General features: G+C 39.3%; 1 protein-coding gene across 1 annotated transcript in view; it reads left to right on the forward strand.

The window, feature by feature from the left end:
- Window positions 1-414: 414 nt before the first annotated feature.
- Window positions 415-20348, forward strand: part of DNAL1 (dynein axonemal light chain 1) — a 40535-nt gene continuing 20601 nt past the window's right edge. Inside the window, exons 1-5 of the mRNA XM_044230055.1 lie at window positions 415-532; window positions 8070-8108; window positions 11948-12057; window positions 15521-15576; window positions 16866-16921. Coding sequence (XP_044085990.1) covers window positions 530-532; window positions 8070-8108; window positions 11948-12057; window positions 15521-15576; window positions 16866-16921 — 264 coding nt within the window. The 5' untranslated portion in view covers window positions 415-529. The remainder of the gene's footprint in view (window positions 533-8069; window positions 8109-11947; window positions 12058-15520; window positions 15577-16865; window positions 16922-20348) is intronic.

Genomic DNA, 20348 nt, shown 5'->3' on the forward strand with positions numbered 1-20348 from the left:
AAGTAGACGGAGAGGCAGGCAGAGAGAGAGAAAGAGGGAAGCAAGCTCCCTGCTCAGCAGAAAGCCCGATGCGGGACTCGATCCCAGGACCCTGAGATCATGACCTGAGCCGAAGGCAGCGGCTTAACCCACTGAGCCACCCAGACACCCGGGAAAAGGGAATTTTTAAAGTTATTTACGGGAATGGCAATTTTATAGCGAGGTTTTCAATTTAGGCACGCACGTCACTGCAGAGCGAGTGAAACCGCTTTCGGTAGAAAGCATCTCCTGACCACCCTGCATGGCGAAGCTCTCGCATCCGGCGAGAGCCCAGCAGCCCCGCCGCACATGCTGGGAAGCGAGCAGCTGACCCGCGGGAGGACGCAGGCGGCGGCCGGGCGGTCCCACAATGCCCCGCACGCGCCACCCGGAGGGCGGAGAGAAAGGACCACTGCCGGGGGTGGGATCCACGGAGGCTCCGAGAAGTGCGCACGCGCACTGACCTCGGCGGGCCCTAGCAACCAGAGCAGTGACAGTAGCAACGGCCGGAATGGTGAGTACCCTCTAGGCCTCGTCGTCAAAGAGGAGAGGAGACTGGAGGTGGAAAAGGGTGACTGTGGAGGGTTGAGGGTCGGGGCGCTTCTCGGTCAGCGGAAGGAAGCCGGTCACCGGCGCTAGCTCCTCAGTCAGAGGCCTGAGGGGAAAGAGAAGCCCCCGCACGGGGTGGTCTGGGGCGCGGGCGGCCTGGGGCAGATGGGAGGTTGGTTCGTGTGGAGGGACTCTGACAGAAAGGGAGCGCAAGGAGCAGGAACTTCTCGAAAAAAGAGCGGACTAGAGTGGGAAAGGTGTTGAAGGCGGAGTGCGAATAAGGATTTTTCTGTGCAGAGCAGTCATTTTCCCGCTGGCGAGACGGGGCGCGGGGAGCTGGTTATGAGCGGCGTTTGTGTAACCCCGACTGCCGCGGTGCTCCTTACCTGTGAGGTGCCCGGGTTGTCCTCTGACTGACTGTAAGTGCAGTTATTAGGGAGCACTGTAAAGCCCATTCGGATAGACTGTATTAGGAGATGTTCCTCACGTGTAAGAATGCGTACGTATCGTCGGCTGCAGACTGAGCTTGCTGGAATGCAGATTATGAATTCTTAATGCAGTGCGATTCGGGAATGTGCAATGTCCCACTTGAGGACGGTGCACCTCAAGTGATTCCAAAATTGGAGGGCGTCCCAGCATACCTTGAGAAAGTCTGCTACCTGGGATTTGAAATCTCTCCGTGATCTATCCAATCAAAGACTTTTATGAAGGAGTGATTTTACTTACTGATGCTCCTCAACTCCTCCTTAAAATGTGCAGTGTTGGGACACCTGGGTGGCTCAGTCGGTTAAGCCACTGCCTTCAGCCCCGGTCATGATCCCAGCTTCCTGGGATCAAGTCCCGCATCAGGTTCCTTGCTGGGCAGGGAGCCTGCTTCTCTCTCTGCCTCTGCCTGACACTTTGCCTGCTTGTCTTCTCTCTCTCTCTCTCTGACAAATAAATAAAATCTTTAAAAAAGAGTAAAAGGTTTAAAAAATGTGCAGTGTTGCTTACAGATTTGGTCGTTCCATCTAGCAGTTTGAAAAGGGATGTTGTTGGTTGATTACAGAGTCAAAGCTGTTTAGCAGCGTATGTGATTGTCCTGTCGGGTAGAGGTGTTTATGAAGAATAAGTACAATTGGTTGTCTTCTTTTTGTGATTCCAGTGCTGTGTAAGTGGGCAGAAATTGAGCCCGGGAAATTGAAATGATGACGAAGTCATGCTTGCCTTCCACCACAGGATTAAATACCACTTTTAAAAGTAGTTTTCCCGCACACTCTCCTTACTTTATTCTACAGGCATTTAGCTGAAAACCACTACCAAAGAAAGTAAAAAGTTCTGGAATCCAGGTTTATATTCAGGTGAAGAAATAATCAGCCCTAAACGATTGGAGAGCGTGATCCATGAGAATTACTGAAAATCGTCAAATAGAGACTCAGAACCAGTAATTAGATGAAGCTAGCTAAGGCTGGAAACCGGTAGGTTCAGAGCCTTCCAGAAATCAGGCCAGCATAGTTTTTTTCAATGAACAATATGTTTGCCTCTGGGGCGCCTGCGTGGGTCAGTCACTTAAGCATTTGCCTTCCTCTCAGGTCATGATACCCCTGTCCTGGGATCAAGCCTGCTCTTGTGTTGTTGCTCTCTCTCTCTCTCTCTCTCAAATAAATAAATAAATATCTTTATTTTTTTAAAAACTGCCTTAGCGTCCATTGTCCTTAAATGATTGTATTTCACATCAAAACCCAGATTTATGGGCGCCTGGGTGGCTCAGTGGGTTAAGCCGCTGCCTTCGGCTCAGGTCATGATCTCAGGGTCCTGGGATCGAGTCCCGCATCGGGCTCTCTGCTCAGCAGGGAGCCTGCTTCCCTCTCTCTCTCTCTGCCTGCCTCTCCGTCTACTTGTGATTTCTCTCTGTCAAATAAATAAGTAAAATCTTAAAAAAAAAACAAAAACCCAGATTTATGGCCTATGTAAAAAATCAGAAATATATTTCACCACTGGACACATTTTCACCCTATTTTTGTATTACTAAAATATGATGGTGTTATATAAATGGCAGCCTCTTTACTTTCTTAGTAAAGGGTGTTATTTTCAGTAATGGAGTTTTAATGTTTGGAGAGATCTTGTCCCAAGTCCCACCTGCCAGCTGTTTTCTAATGCCAGAGGTAAGGTTATTCTCTTTATATGGCCAGCTTTACCCATTAAAGATGTCCACTGGTCCTTTAGGCATTTCAGTTTTTGACTTCTATCTATAGGGGAACTAGTAACCTCATAAACCAAACTGTAGACAGCCAGATTGCTTCCAGTTTGAAAGTATTATTAGATGTAACTTTTCAGGATTTTTTTGAAAATTTGCCCAGCAGTGGGACTTCCGAGTCATAGGGCCTCTGCATTCTTAATTTCCCTAGGTATTGTCAGACTGCTATCCAGAAGTCTGCTAGTTTGTTTTATTTTGTTTTGATTTTAAGTATGCTTTACCCCCAACGTGGGTCTTGAACTCAGCACCCTGAGATCAAAAGTTGCATGCTCTGCTGACCAAGTCAGCCAGCCACCCCTGTCTCTCCTAGTTTGTACTTCCTTCAGTACTGCCTGAGAGTTCTACGTTCTCACCAGATTTCTCACCTTTGCCAATCTGAAGATGTATTTTAGTATTCCATTGTTTTACTCTGCATTCCTCTGATTTTCAGTGAGTTCCAGTACCTCATGATATTGTCAGTCATTTGGATTTCAATCTCTTTTTTTATTTTTTTAAAGATTTTATTCTATTTATTTGGCAGACAGATCACAAGTAGGCAGAGAGGCAGGCAGAGAGAGGAGGAAGCAGGCTCCCTGCTGAGCAGAGAGCCCCTATGCGGGCTCGATCCAAGGACACTGAGATCATGACCTGCGCCGAAGGCAGCGGCTTAAACCACTGAGCCACCCAGGTGCCCCTGGATTTCAATTTCTGTTAATTCTCTATTTATATTTGTTTTGCTAACTTTTTCCATTTTTTTTTAAATTTTAGGAGTTCCCTCTATATTCTATATTAGTCTTTTGTTGGTTTTATGTTAAAAATCTCTTCTCCCAGCTTTTCTGTTAACTCTCTCAACAATGTTCTTCACTTGCTGAATTCCATTTGTTCTATTTCTCAGTTTGTTCTATGATATTTCCTATGTAAATGATCATGTGCGTATAGTGTGTTTTATTTCTTCCTTTAAATCATTCCAATGTGTATTTTCTTTTATTATAACATTGATAAAGATCTCTTGTACCATGTTAACAGCAGTGATAGTAGGGATCTTTGATGTATTGGGGATCTTAAAGAGAAGACTTCTAGTGTTATCTTCCCAATTTGCTCTTCTTTCCACGTTATTTAAAATACACATACTTTATACACATAAACACACATCCTGATACCTCTTCCAAATTCAGCGTTTTTGTTTTTGCTTTTGTATTTTCTTTTTCCTTAGTAATTGTCACTTTCTAACATACTATAAAATGTATTTATTTAATATATTATTTACCATGTGTCTCACGCCAGTGGATGTAAGTTACAGAAGGTGGTAATCTTTGTTTTGTTCCTTGATATATCCCAAGCATGTAAAAGTATGTTTGGTATATAATAGACACTTACTGAATATTTGCTGAAATGAATGGATGTCTTCATTAAGCCTGGCGTTTATGATAGCTTTTGGTATGTAGCTTTTATCAAGTAAAGAATTTCCTTATAATTCTTAGTTGAGAGCTTTTAATGTTAGGTGTAGAATTTTTTTTTTTTAAGATTTTATTTATTGAGAAAGAGAGAGAGAGAGAGTGCACAAGCAGGGGGAGTGCCAGAGAGAGGAAGAGGGAGAGGGGGAGGGAGAAGCGGGCTGTGGGAGAGGAAGGGCTCTATCCCAGGGTCCAGGGATCATGACCTGAGGTGAAGGGAGACTCTTGACTGACTGAGCCTCCCAGGTGCCCAGATGTACAACTATTTTATAAAGTACTTTTTCCTCACTTACTGAAATAAATGTGATTTCCCCCCCTTTAATCCATAAATAGATGATTTACATTTATAGGGTTTTTTGATTAAACAATCCTTATGCTCCTGGGATCAGCCATTCTTGACCACGATTATTATTCACCATTGGCTTTGGAGATCTAATGTTATATCTAGGATTTTCAAAGCTGTGTTGAGAAGTAAGGAGGGCCTCTTATCTGGTTATGACATCAAGGTTATTCTAGCCTCATAAAATAAATTGGCAGCTTTCCCTCCTTTTTTGGTTTCTAAAACAACTTGTCTGTTAACAGAGAATACCTGTTCCTTGAAACCTAGTTAGGATTTACTTGTAAAATTATCTAAGCTTGGAGATGTAGGGGAGGAGGATAAGGGTAAATCTCTGGTTATCTTTTTAACATTGCAAATAATTACTGGTCTATTCAGATTTTCTGATTCTTCCTGTGACAGTTTGACACTTTTGTGTTTTTTCTAGAAATGTATTCTTTGTCTAGGTTTTCAAACTACCATATGTTTGCTTATGATATTTTATTTTTAAATCTTTGTGGTATCTGTTATTTCCTCTGATTCTGTTTTTGTCGTACAGCTCTCTTTTTGCTCAGTCAAGCTTGCTAGAGATTTAGGAACCAGATTTTAGTTTTGTTAAGCCTTTTTTCTTCAGGTCTGTTTTTTATTGACTTATTCCTTTGTATTTTCCTTAGCCTTCTTTGTGTTTGCAACGATGTGCTTTTTCAAATATTTCAAATACTTTGCTGTTTTCTGTTTCTTATTTTCTCTTAATTTTTGAATAGATAAATATATTTGAAACTGTAAGTTTCCTTTTAAATGTTATATTCCTAAAAATTTTATATTTCTTCTTTTATCTTTTTTGTAGTTGATAGTTTACATTTTAACCCAAGGATTATTTATTACTATGTCCTTGCTTTCTAAAAAAAAAATCTGTTTAAAAAAAAAATTTATTTGAGAGAGAGCACATGAGTCAGGGGAGGGGCTGAAAGGGAGGGAGAATCTTTTTTTTTTTTTTTTAAGATTTTATTTATTTATTTATTTGACAGAGAGAGATCACAAGTAGGCAGAGAGGCAGGCAGAGAGAGAGGGGGAAGTAGGCTCCCTGCCAAGCAGAGAGCCTGATGTGGGGCTCCATCCCAGGACCATGAGATCATGACCTGAGGCGAAGGCAGAGGCTTAACCCACTGAGCCACCCAGGCGCCCCGGAAGGGAGAATCTTGAGCAGACTCCACGCTGAGCCCAATATGGGGCTCTATCTGTCGACCCTGACTGAGGTCATGACCAGAGCCAAAACTAAGGGTCGGATGCTTAACCTTACTGAGCCACCCAGGCACCCCCTTATGATTTTCATAATAACATTTTCTTTCTTTTTTTTTTTTTTTTAAAGATTTTATTTATTTATTTGACAGAGAGAAATCACAAGTAGATGGAGAGGCAGGCAGAGAGAGAGAGAGAGGAGGAAGCAGTCTCCCTGCTGAGCAGAGAGCCGGATGCGGGACTCGATCCCAGGACCCTGAGATCATGACCTGAGCCGAAGGCAGCGGCTTAACCCACTGAGCCACCCAGGCGCCCCCATAATAACATTTTCTTTTTCGTAGTTTACTTGATTGTAAGATTACAGTATATAATGCATGTGATGAGCAAAATGTGCATTAATCAAATGTTTATGTTATTGGTAAGGTTCTGGTTGATAGTAGGCTTTTAGTAGTTTTTGGCAAGTCAGAAGTTATACTCAGATTTTTTACTGTGTTGTGGGTTTGGGACGGGGGAGGTTGATGTCCCTAATGCCTGTCTTGTTGGAGAGTTAACTGTACTTTTAAACTTTTCCTTTTGTTATTGTTTAGGGTTTTTAAAAAAGATTTTATTTATTTATTTGACAGCCAGAGATAACAAGTAGGCATAGAGGAAGGCAGGCAGAGAGAGAGGAGGAAGCAGGCTCCGCGTGGAGCAGAGAGCCTGACTAAGCCATCTAGGTGCCCCTGGTTAGGATTTTCTCTAAATGAACTCTAGCGGTAATGAAAAGATGTCTTCCTTTTCTCACATTTAAAGTTTTAAGTGTTTGGGCACCTGGGTGGCTCAGTGGGTTAAAGCCTCTGCCTTCGGATAGGGTCATGGTCTTGGGTCCTGGGATCAGGCTCCACATTGGGCTCTCTGCTCAGCAGGGAGCCTGCTTACTCCTCTCCCTGCCTGCCTCTCTGCCTAGTTGTGATCTGTCTGTCAAATAAATAAAATCTTAAAAAAATAAAATAAAATAATTAAGTTTTAAGTGTCATACTAAAATTGAATCTAAGATACTATTGATTATAAGGTGCAACGTTATTTTATGTTTTAAGAAAGAAAAATAAGTAGTTGGAATTGAATCATGACACGTAATTTCTTATCACTTAGAATTTTTATTTTGTGCCTATTGACAATGTTGTTTTTTTTTTTAAGATTTTATTTATTTATTTGACAGAGAGAGATCACAAGTAGGCAGAGAGGCAGGCAGAGAGAGACAGGCAAGCAGGCTCCCTGCCGAGCAGAGAGCCCGATGGGGGGCTCAATCCCAGGACCCTGGGATCAGGCCTCCAGCTGAAGGCAGAGGCTTATCCCACTGAGCCACCCAGGTGCCCCGACAAAGTTCTTTTTTTTTTTTTTTAAAGATTTTATTTATTTATTTGACAGAGAGATCACAAGTAGGCAGAGAGGCAGGCAGAGAGAGAGGAGGAAGCAGGCTCCCCGACGAAAAGAGAGACCGATGCGGAGCTTGATCCCAGGACACTGAGATCATGACCTGAGCCGAAGGCAGAGGCTCAATCCACTGAGCCACCCAGGCACCCCCCCCACAAAGTTCTTTTAAATGTATTTAGGCATGTAGGTTTTTATCCTAAGTCATTATTTGCAAACATAAAAAAGAATATATGTATATAAAATAAATTGCTTAGTATTTTTCTAGATCATCACCACTGCTACCCGACCACAGTAATTGTAGATTGTACCCGGTTGTAAAATGCATCCAAATTTCAAAGATGTTAAAACATAAAAGTTGTTGATTTTAGAATCAATGAAATAAGATATATTTTTTTAATTTTATTTTAAAGATTTTATTTATTTATTTGACACAGAGAGAGATCACAAATAGGCAGAGAGGGAGGGAAGCAGGCTCCCCACTTGAGCAAAGAGCCCAAGGCAGGGCTTGATCCCAGGACCCTGAGATCACGACTGAGCCAAACAAAGGCAGAGGCTTAACCCGATGAGCCACCCAGGTGCCTCATAAGATCTATTTTAATATCAAATGTTGAAAACTGTATCTCTTTTGTAAACCAAGTGGGAGAGAAGTATACGGGCATTACATGATGATTTCCTTAATTTCTCTGAGAGGCATTTAAATAAATCATCCTGATTTGAGGAAATTAAAACACTTCGTTTGCATGTAAGGTCTCAAAGAAAGAAGTTAATCTTTTCAATGGTAGATGCTGAGGCTAATAATCATTGCGTGAAAATTGAATCAACAAATCATACCAATAAAGATACTCTTGTTTCCTTTCCTTTTAAGGCAAAAGCAACAACAATCAAAGAAGCTCTAGCCAGATGGGTGAGTATATGAATTTTTTTTAATTTTTTATTTTTTATAAACATGTAATATGTTTTAATCCCCAGGGTTACAGGTCTGTGAATTGCCAGGTTCACACACTTCACAGCACTCACCATAGCACATACCCTCCTCAATGTCCATAACCCCACCCTCCTCTTCCAACACCCCTCCCCGCTGCAACCCTCAGTTTGTTTTGTGAGATTAAGAGTCACTTATGGTTTGTCTCCCTCCCAATCCCATGAGTGTATGAAATTTTACCTCTTTTAGAAACCATACAAGAATTATTGAATAGTTATTTAAATCTGACAGTCAGCACAAGGAACCTTTGTGGTACTGGAACTATTTAATTGTCTTGACTGTGGCAGTGGGTACATGAACCTATATAGGTGATAAAATTGTATACATTTAATACACACATACAAATGCATTCACACTTGTGTGTAAATGAGTACTACTAAAACTGGGAAAGTCTGATTAAAATCAGTGGATTATATCAATATCAAAATCCTACATGTCCCATCAGTGGGTATATGGATAAAAAACATTGATTATCTACATAGTGGAATATTATTTAGCCACAATAAAGAAGGAAATCCTTCCATTTACAACATGGACAGACCTTGAGTGCATTATGCAAATGACATAAGTCAGACAGAGAAAGACACATACTCTATGATCTCACACCTATGTGAAACCTAAAAAAGCTGAATCCAGAAATGAAGAGTAGAACAGTGATTGCCGGGGATTTGGGTGTGGGGGAAATGGGAGATGTTGGTCAAAGGGTACAAACATCCAGTTATAAGCCAAGTCCTGGGGATCTGATATACGGCATGGTGACTATAGTTAATAATATTGCATTATATACTTGAAAGTTGTGAAGAGAGTGGATCTTAAATTTTCTTAGCAAGCCCCCCCCCAAATTAGGTGATGGATATGTTAGCTAACCTAATTGTGTTAATCATTTCACAGTATATACAGGTATCAGATCATCACCTTAAACTTATAGAATGTTACATGTCAATAACACTGGAAAAAATACTAAGGTATATATTAACATAAGAAAGGAAATTGCCTTATTAAAAACATGAATTAAATATAAACTATAGATATTTTGAATAAATCATTCTATAAAGTTTGAACATTTGTAATTCAGCATCATAAATAGAATTTCCTTAGACTATTGACATAGCTCCTCAATTTCTATGCCCAGTGATAACATTTTTGGTGGATATTATCAATAGTACTTTGTATAATGGATGTCTTTGCTTTTGAGGCTGAGCTTTGAATCAAAGTCTTTCAGGAAAAAGGAAAATCTTTCAGCAGACTTGTGTGTAGGGAAAAGAGGGTGGATAGAATAATGAAATATTTGAATTCTTGTTTTGGTGCTTATAAACTTCTCTGTATTTCACATTTATTTATTTATTTTTTTAAAGATTTTATTTATTTATTTGACAGAGAGAGATCACAAGCAGGCAGAGAGGCAGGCAGAGAGAGAGGGGAGGAAGCAGGCTCCCCGCTGAGCAGAGAGCCCGACGAGGGACTCAATCCCAGGACTCCGAGATCACTACCTGAGCTGAAGGCAGCGGCCCAACCCACTGAGCCACCCAGGCGCCCCTGTACTTCACATTTAAAAATTCATTTCTGGGGGGCGCTTGGGTGGCTCAGATGATTAAGCATCTGCCTTCAGCCCAGGTCATGTTCTCAGGGTCCTGGGATCGAGCCCTGCATCGGGCTCCCTGCTCACCAGGAAGTTTGCTTCCCCTTCTCTCTCTGCCTGCCTCTCTGCCTACTTGTGATCGCTCTCTCTCTCTCTCTCTCGGTCAAATAAACAAATAAAATCTTTAAAAAAAATTTCATTTCTGTTTGGTTAATGAAAAATCTGTTTTCTTAAAGAAGAAAAGTAAATATGGAATAAGCTTAGTATTAGATTTTCCATGAATTAGATTTTAGGACTTAATTTACTTATAATAATAAGTGGTTGCTTTTTTGTTTTGGGTTGTAGGTTCTATTTCTAGATTATATTGTGGCCATAAATCTTTGACTTTAAGATGAATCGAAGACATTAAGCTCGTTCTTTCACTGATTAACCTAACATTTATTCAGGATCTACTATGTATCAGTTTCCATCTCATAACCTACAAATGTATGACACAAAAATAAGTATTGAGTGTATGTGTATTAGATATTTTTCTTTCAATGTACTGTGTTTTTTTTGTTGTTGTTTTTTTAAATTGAGTATTTTCTAGTATTGACATGGTACCATTTGAATTTTAAAAATAAGCCTCTGTATGTCTGATAGTGCACTGTTATAGAAAATGCAGGAGGGAAGCCTGGGTGGCTCAGTTGGTTAAGCAGCTGCCTTCGGCTTGGGTCATGATCCCAGCGTCCTGGGATCGAGTCCCACATCAGGCTCCTTGCTCGGCAGGGAGGCTGCTTCTCCCTCTGCCTCTGCCTGCCTCTCTGTCTGCCTGTGCTCGCTCTCTCTCCCTCTCTCTCTGACAAATAAATAAATAAAATCTTAAAAAAAAAAAAGAAAGAAAGAAAATTCAGGAAAGCAAAGGAAATGGTCCTGCACTTTAGGAGCTTCCTGTTTTGTTGGAGAGAGAGAACTAACTTTAAGTATGGAGGTACTTTGAAAATATTACTAGGCAGCATATATTGGTAATATTAAATTGTGTACATAGTACTGAAAATCTAAGATAGAATTTAGTAGTAAATTATTATAGAGTAAATTATTTTCTTTGACTTCGGATGTGTTGTAAGGATGACATCTTCCCGAATTCTTGGTATTTTGGAGCTCTATCTCAGACTGAACTGTGTGCAGAAAAAACATGAAGAGGGACACCTGGGTGGCTCAGTCAGTAAAGTGTCTGCCTTTGGCTCAGGTCATGATCCTAGGGTCCTGGGATGGAGTCACGGCATCAGATTCCTTGCTTGGCTAGAAGCCTGCTGCTCCCTCTGTCTGCCGCTCCCCCTGCTTTACTCTTTCTCTCTGGCAAATGAATAAATAAAATTAAAAGAAAAAGAAAAAGCAAGATAAGATGACAAAATAGTTGATCTTATAAATCTAAATCTGATATTTAAGAAAAGGGTGCTTAGGGACAAAGAACTCTTCCCAAGAACATGTTGTTATTGCTGTATTTTTCCTTATTGATAGATTTTTAAAGGATTTTTAAAAAATGATTTTGTTTGTTTATTTGTTACAGAGAGAGAGCAAGTACAAGCAGGGGGAGAGGCAGGCAGAGGGAGAAGCAGGCTCCCCACTGAGCAAGGAGCCAGATGGGAACTCGATCCTGGCACCCTGGTATCATGACCTAAGCTGAAGGCAGATGCTTAACTGACTGAGCCATTCAGGTGTCTTGACTCTTAACGGATTTTATTTTATTTTAAAGATTTTATATATTGATTTGTCAGAGATTACAAGCAGGGGGAGCAGCAGGCAGAGGGAGGAAGCAGGCTCCCCTCTGAGCAAGGAACCTGATGTGGGACTGATCCCAGGGTGCTGGGATCATGACCTGAGCTGGAGGCCGATGCTTAACCCACTGAGCCACCCAGGCATCCCAAGGATTTTAAATATTACGGAAATGAAAGTTATTTTCTTTCCTCTTCCCTTCCGCTTGGTTGGGACCTATCAGTAAATTATCTGAACCAGCCATGTAGAAGCCTGGTTGTCAGGGTCAGTTAGTAAATGTCAGTAAGTGAATTGTAAAGAATGCAGAGTTATCAAATTCTAAGAATTGTTTTGAAATAAACTTTGAAAAGCCTTAGGGTAGTCTGTACTTTTTTAGTTCTGTGTTACAATCAGGTTTCACTTTCTTCCAAACTAATTTTTGTCACAGGAAGAGAAAACCAGTCAGAAGCCATCCGAAGCCAAAGAGATTAAGCTTTATGCTCAGATTCCCCCTATAGAGAAGATGGATGCCTCCTTGTCCACACTTGCTAATTGCGAGTAAGTTCTCTTGTCTTTTTTCCCTTTCTTTTCTAAATACACAAACCAGAAAAAAATGTGTTAGTTTCCTATGATCTTCATTTCTCTTTTTTTGTTTGTTTGGTTAATGCAGTTCCCCCTTTGGCAAGGCCAAACATAAGAGATTACTGGTTTATGGGACTACTAATAAAGTAACACTGAACAATGTAGTATTTTTATACAGTAAAATTTGTATAATGTGCCTGGAGAATAGAGGTTTCCTTGTCTCTTGGGAGAAACTACAAAACGCAGTAATACTATTATCTTGGCATAAAATCTAATAATTTCTTTTATAAGATTAGCCAGTCAGCACTATACTTAGCAGAGGACTAAGAGATACTACTGTAAAATTTTTTCAAATTATAAAAATACATTGTAAAACCTCTAGAAAATACAAAAAGCACAAAGGAATGAATTAATATTAACCAAAACGGTCCCACCTTTTGAGAACCAGTATTAGCATTTTGATATAGAGCCTTCTAATTTTTTTTCCTAATTGAGATCAAATTATACTTATTATTTTGTAATTCTATTTTCCCATGACTTTAAGTACCAAATCTATATTAATTCCTCTAAACTTCTTTTCTTTTCTTTTCTTTTTTTTTTTTTTTTTGTTTGAGAGAGAGAGCAGGAGAAGTGGAGAGTCAGAGGGAGAAGCAGACTCCCTGCTGAGCAGGGAGCCCCATACTGGACTTGATCCTAGGACTCATCCTCTTAACTTATTTTCTAAATACTTACATACTTTTTGGCAAGCTTCTGTGGCAAATTTGAGGCAGTTAAACCATGACCCCTTGTGACCATGCTCTCTGGCAGCAATGTCTCTTCTCAGAGCTGTAGAATATTGTAGAAACACCTAGGGTTCTTTCTGCTTTCTCCACCCTGTGTGCTTCGAAGTATAGTGCACTGACCACCAACATAAGAATCTCCTTATACAGGAGATAAGCCCCATCCCAATTTACAGAAACAAAATAGCTACTGATGAGATCTAGGAATCTTTTTTTTTTTTAAGTTTATTCATTTATTTGACAGAGACAATAAAAGAGTGAACACAAGCAGGGGGAGTGGGAGAGGGAGTAGCAGGCTCCACATTGAGCAGGGAGCCTGATGTGGGGCTCGATCCCAGAACCCTGGGATCATGATCTGAGCCGAAGACAGATGCTTAACGACTGAACCACCCAGGCACCCCAATCTGTATTTATAATAAGCAACTTGAGTATCTCTTAGACACATAATTTGTGAACCCATGCATTAGGCTAGTATCTGTCTTTGGAATGAAAGGGAAAAGCAAACATACTTAGTTATTGTATGCAACTTGTCCCTTATGATGATAGCACAGTGTATTATATAAAATTCCATCTTAGATTTTTTTTTTTGCTTCAAAAGCATGATTTCAAAGAGCACTGTTTCAAAATGGTCAGATATCTTTTTATCATAAAGACATCTCAAAGGCAAACATTTGAGAAGGTTTTGTACCTAGTACCAGAGTACTAGGAGGCGGCTTGGAAAGAGTCAGCCTATTCATATTTTTGCTGACAATCTCTTTGGGTAGGTTGCCTAGACACCAATTAAAGAATTCATCCCCAATCACATTCCCACATTTAAAGCACTCCATTTTATACTGGTAGTAGTCAGGAGTTGGGGATTATTGGAAAATATACAGATTTGACCAATAATTTACACTGTATAGTAGTTACTTTTATTAAAAAAAAATGAAGAATTCTTCTTCAAGTCATATCAGAAAGGATAAGACCACATGTTTTAGCGTCAGTTTTGGAGGGGTTTAAATTAGTCCCTGCCCCTTTCTGGCTATGTAATATTAGGCAAATTCCTTAACATCTTTGTACCTCAGTTTACTCATTTGTAAAATACGGGTGATCATAATAGTACTTATTTCACAGGATTGTTGTGATGGTTAAAACAGTTTATGTACTTGGAAGAGTTCTGAGCACAGATTTTGTTCAATAAAATTAGCTTTTATTATATTTTTTGCATAAAGTAAACTAAAATATTAAATGTTTTTGTCAAGAAAGGATGTCTAATGAAAAAAAAGAAAGAAAAGAAGGGATGGCTAAGAATGTGAGGTTATGTCCCTGTACAATATTTTTTTCTTTTATTTTTTTTTCGGTAAGGAGCCTCCACACCCACTGTGGAGCCCAATCCAGGGCTTGAACTCATGACCCTGAGCTCAAGACCTGAGCTGAGATCAACAGTCAGAGGCTCAGCCAACTGAGACATTGAGGCACCCCTAAATTATTTTTTTATATAACTGAGTTATGAGTAGAAAAAATCTAGACAAATATATACAAACCACTAAAAGTAGTTCTTTCTGGGGGAATCTGTGGAGTGGTTAGGATTACATAGGACTTCCTCAGTATTCATTTCCTTTTTTTTTTTTTTCCAATTTATTTATTTTCAGAAAAACAGTATTCATTATTTTTTTCACCACACCCAGTGCTCCATGCAAGCTGTGCCCTCTATAATACCCACCACCTGGTACCCCAACCTCCCACCCCCCCGCCACTTCAAACCCCTCAGATTGTTTTTCAGAGTCCATAGTCTCTCATGGTTCATCCTCAGTATTCATTTCTGAATGATTTAACACACAAGCAAATAAATATCTTCGCACATGCACATATATAGTTCTGCTTTCTTTTTTATTTAAGATTTTATTATTTATTTGAGAGAGCGCATGAGAGGAGAGAGGTCAGCAGAAGAAGCAGACTCCCTGCCAAGCAAGGAGCCCAATGTGGGACTCGATCCTAGGATTCCAGGATCATGACCTGAGCCGAAGGCAGTTGCTTAACCAACTGAGCCACCCAGATACCCTATAGTTCTGCTTTTTATCAAAAGGGATCATATAAAATGTATTGTTCTGCTAGGTGGTTTTTTACTTGAGCGCACATCATGGACATCTTCCCAAGCTGGTATCTGGAGCCCAATTCCATTTGTATTAGTGACAGCATAGTTTTCCATTACCTATCCCTCAGTTGCTAGATGTTTACAGATTTTTCCCCATTTTTTTTTGCTCTTACAATAATACACTAAATAATCTAGCTTATAGATCTGTTGGCATTGGTATTAGCATTGCAGTAGGACGTATTCCTAGAAATGAATTACTGGGTCAAAGAACACATGCATTTAAAAAATTTAATAGGTAACACCAAATTACCTTCAGAAAGTTTTTTTTTAATTTTCTACAATAAATATGATTTAACTTCTGTAATCAGGAAAAAAGTATGAGGATTGATTTCAAAATGAAAGAATACATGCCATGTCTGAGAGGGGAAAAAAAGGATTCAGTGTAAAAAGAAAACATGACTTAAATATTATCTTGTGTGGGCACTTGATGAATTCCTGATACACGATTTATTTATTTATTTATTTGTCTAATATACCACTTAAAATTGTTTTGTATTAATTCAAGTTTTCCTTTGTTCTTTTTAAGGAAGCTTTCACTGTCTACAAACTGCATTGAAAAAATTGCCAACCTCAATGGCTTAAGTAAGTGATCCACAGTAACAGATGGTTCTTGGATTTTCTCGTTATTGGAATAAACATTCCAGAGACACTATGTAATTCCAGAAACTGGCACCTGTTCTAACCACAGTAATTGTCAGATGGCAGCGAGACTATATCCACCATGTGTCTTAAATGTGGTCATCCAAAGAACATTAGAACACGAGATCTGAACATTTTAAAGACATTTTAAAGCTTTTTTAGAGTTACAATTAAATGGAAGAATTAGATTTTTTAATTATATATTTTTCAAATCTGTCTTGTGTTTAATACTTGTAATATTTAAATTTTAATTCCTCACCATCATTGTTTTTGTTGTACTCCTTATCTTTTTATTTTTTTTTAGATTTTCTTTATTATTTGACAGAGAGAGACACAGCGAGAGGGCACACCAGCAGGGGGAGGGGAGAGGAAGAATCAGTCTTCCTGCAGAGAAGGCAGCTGGATGCAGGGCTGGATGTGGGGCTAAATGCAGGGCTGGATCCCAGACCCTAGGATCATGACCTGAGCCAAAGACAGGACATGAGCCACCCAGACACCCCACAAATAAGCTTTTTTTTTTTTTAAAGATTTTATTTTTTTATTTATTTGACAGAGAAAGGGAGATCACAAGTAGGCAGAGAGGCAGGCAGAGAGAGAAGGGGAAGCAGGCTCCCTGCTGAACAGAGAGCCTGATGCGGGATTCGATCCGAGGACCCTGAGATCATGACCTGAGCCGAAGGCAGAGACTTAACCCACTGAGCCACTCAGGTGCCCCACAAATAAGCATTTTTAAAGCAAATCACAATCTAACTCTTTAAATGTTTGAAAGCAAAAGATTTTAAAATACTAAGTCATTTGATTTCACTTTTAATCCTTTGTGGAGTGAAGCGGGCTATACATAGATATGTTCCTATTTTCTAATGTGAGTCCTCATGCTATAGTAGATTTGAAATATATATGCTTCCGAATTTAAAGTTCAAATCTTCTTTACTTATTTTATCCCTGAAGTATTTTTCCTAGCCAGCAATTTAAAACCATGCATTCAAGATAGCTGACCATTTGTAAATTTCATGTTGTCATGATGTGAAATTATAGCTGTAGTGTTTACCTTCAATGATAAGTAAGTTAGTTTCCTACTTGAATACCACTTTTTATTAATACAGCCTTTCTTACTCATTAGATAAGTATATTTATTATATAAAGTTTATTAACACTTCATTATACTAGATTTACAACAGCTGTAATATGATTCTCATAAACAAATAACTGTGGGTTTTTTTTCCCCACTGCAGAAAACTTGAGGATATTGTCTTTAGGAAGAAACAACATAAAGAACTTAAATGGACTGGTAGGTTGTTATTTATTTCTTTAAAAAAGCATGCACTTCTTTCCTTAATATACAAGCAATATTTGTCCATTGTAGAAACTTTACTAAATAGAAAAGCAACTATGAAAGGTACCTATAGATCACTTACAGTTTAAATATTGGTAACTTTTTTTTAAAGATATACTTACTTATTTGAGGGAGACAGAGTGTGCAGGAGGAGGGGCAGAGGGAGATGGAGAGCTGAGGTGGGGCTCAGTCGTGACCCTGAGCACGACCTGAACCAAAACCAAGAGTCGGATGCTTAATTGACTACCCCACCCAGGCACCTCATAAATATTGCTGACATTTTGATTGTCATCTTTCTTGCATTTTTTTCTATTCTTTGATGTAGAAAATGAAACCATACTATACATACTATTTTGGATCTTTTATTTTATTTTATTTTATTTTATTTTTAAAGATTTTATTTATTTATTTGACAGAGAGAGATCACAAGTAGGCAGAGAGGCAGGCAGAGAGAGAGAGAGGAGGAAGCAGGCTCCCTGCTGAGCAGAGAGCCCGATGTGGGACTCGATTCCGGGACCCTGGGACCCCAAGATCATGACCTGAGCCGAAGGCAGCGGCTTTAACCCACCGAGCCACCCAGGCGCCCCAAGGATCTTTTATTTTTTTACTTAATATGTAAAGATGATTTTTTTCATGTTATTCAGTCATTAAACAAACTCATTTAGTATATTTCCTGAATGCCTACTTTAAGCCAGGTGCTGTTCTGGGCATCAGAGATACAGAAAAATATGAAAGGAAGTCCTTGCTCCCCTAGAACTTCTATTACAGTAGAGGGAGGCAGACTAGAAAATATTTGTAGAGTACATAAACAATAGATTATATAATATGGGTGGTGATGAAGGCAATGAAGAAAAACAAAACATACAAAAGCATGGGTGGATGGGAAGTGAGGATGTAAGCTCTAAAGCTGACCAAGGGACTGGTGTTCCAGACTGAGGTGGGAGAGCAAAGGTAGATGTCCTGAAACTGAAGGTAATTGATATGATTGAGTAAGAGCAGAAGAGTTGAATGAGGTGGGGGCAGGGGGAAGTTGTCCTCCCTGAGGTAGGAAGCCAGGAACCAGGCCACATGGAGCCTTATAGGTCATAATAAGATTTTGGATTTTTTTTCCAAATGGCTTGAATAGTCATTGGAGGTTTTTGATCAGAGGATGTAACTTAAGTTGTTCTGTTTTGTTTTTTTCTTTTTTTTAAGATTTTATTTATTTGAGAGATCATGCCTGTGTGCACACATGCAGGGGGAGGGACAGAGGGAGAGGAAGAGAAGCAGACTGCCTGCAGAGTGCAGAGCCTGTCGCAGGGCTTAATCTCCTGACCCTGAAATATGACCTGAGCCGAAATCAAGAGTTGAACACTTAACTCACTGAGCCACCCAGGTGCCCCATAACTCAAGTTTTTAAAATAATTTTCAACCATACCCTTTTTAAATAACAGCGTAATATTCTATTTTATCGATATACCATAATTTAAGTCAGTTACTTATTAGTCATTGTTTCTAGTTTGGAGTTGTTACCATAAATGCTATTATAAATCTCCTTTTAGCTATATTATCACACATATCTGTGAGTAATTCTTTGGATAAAGTCCTTGAAGTGGAATTGCTGCGTCAAGAAGTATAAATTTATTTTAAGCCTTCTATATAACATATTATCAGGTTACCCTTTGGAAAGTTTGAAACAATTTATATTCCTACCAGTAATGTATCAGGGTTCCTATTTCCCCTTACCAAACTTGGGCATTTAAAATTTTTTAAGTTTTTGACACTGTATTTTATTCGTGTATTTATTGGCCATTTGAATTTCCTTGCAAAAATGTTGAGATGAAACAATACTGTAAAACTAGACAGTTTCAGGAATGACAAAGTCAATGTCTTTTTCTTGTATATGTTCCCCAAAAGATAAATTTTTAAATTTGTTTTAGATTTTATGTGTTTATTTTAGACAGAGAGAGAGAGAGAGAGAGAGCATGAGCAGAGGGGATGGGAAGTGAGAGAGGGAGAAGCAGACTCCCCACTGAGCAGGGAGCATGATGGGCTCCACCCCAGGACCCCGGGATCATGACCTGCACTGAAGGCAGATGCTTAGCAACTGAGCCACCCAGGTCCCCCAACAATAATTTTTTTTAAGTGTTTATTGTTAAATAATTTATAAACATTCTGAAATTTTAAAAAAGATTTTATTTTTATTTATTTGTCAGAGAGAGAGAGAAAGAGAAAGCACAAACAGGGGAAGGGCAAGCAGAGGGAGAAACAGGCTCCCCACTGAGCAAGGAGCCTGATAGTGGGGCTCCATCCCAGGACCCTGGGATCATGACCTAAGCCGAAGGCAGGCCCTTAACTGACTGAGCCAAGCAGGCATCCCAACAGTCTGAAATTTTTTATGACTCTGGCCTTCTCCTCTCACTCCCCCAGTAAGTCTAGCTTGTGCTTCCTAAGAACCAGCAGGGATGAATCTACGGAGCTTCTCGACAATAACCTCACCAAACCAGACAGGCTGAAGTGGCCGTCCCCTTGTTGCAGAGGCCACTATAATACCTGAACAGGAGTCAGTGTTCAGAGTTGTGATTTTGGAATTATCTTGAAATGTCTTTACTCACCCACATGAAGTGTTACTAATAAACTTATAAAATATTTGGAAATTCTTAGAGATTACATTTTGGGTTAAATAAAGGTAGTTTTCTCCCTCAAAATAATAACCAGTAGATGAACTGTGTGCTTGCTAGTTGGATATGATAAGTGAAATCCTTTAAAGATCTGTGAAATGAAATTTTTTTGATGTTCTAAATGATTCACAAATGTAAAGGAATTTTTCCTTCTTTCCATTCTTCTGGGCCCTAGATGGTAAAAATGTCAAGTATAGAGACATTATTCATAATGGGTACAATGCTAATTTGTCAACAGAAGTTCAGAATTTAATATATTTCAAGCTAAACATTACTTTGAATTATCTGTAAAGGAAGAGTTTGCAAGTAAACATGCCCCAAATTCTGGGGATTAATATGCCAGATGCTTGATGTTCCCCAGGTTTTTACAGAACACCAGATTCTCAAGCACTGCTATAGTATCTACCTTCTCCCATGAAATATAATATATACCTAGAAACCACAAAGAAATTATGAATACAGGATTAAAGGCATGTATATAGGTATTATCTAGCTGAACCATCACTTGCTTAGATCTCTTTACTTTCCATAGACTTCTATCAATACCACCCAGCAGTTTTCTTCCCAGGGTGTGTGTGTGTGTGTGTGTGTGTGTGCGTGTGTGTGTACATATATGTGTATGTGCATATACTATGTATACATCAAACATTTAACCAATCCACAAGTTATACTACTTATGCATAGATGAAAGGAAAATAAGTGCATAGGGATACAGATGCCAG

The sequence above is a fragment of the Neovison vison genome, chromosome 13 (assembly GCF_020171115.1).
Source record: "Neovison vison isolate M4711 chromosome 13, ASM_NN_V1, whole genome shotgun sequence".
Taxonomy (NCBI): domain Eukaryota; kingdom Metazoa; phylum Chordata; class Mammalia; order Carnivora; family Mustelidae; genus Neogale; species Neogale vison.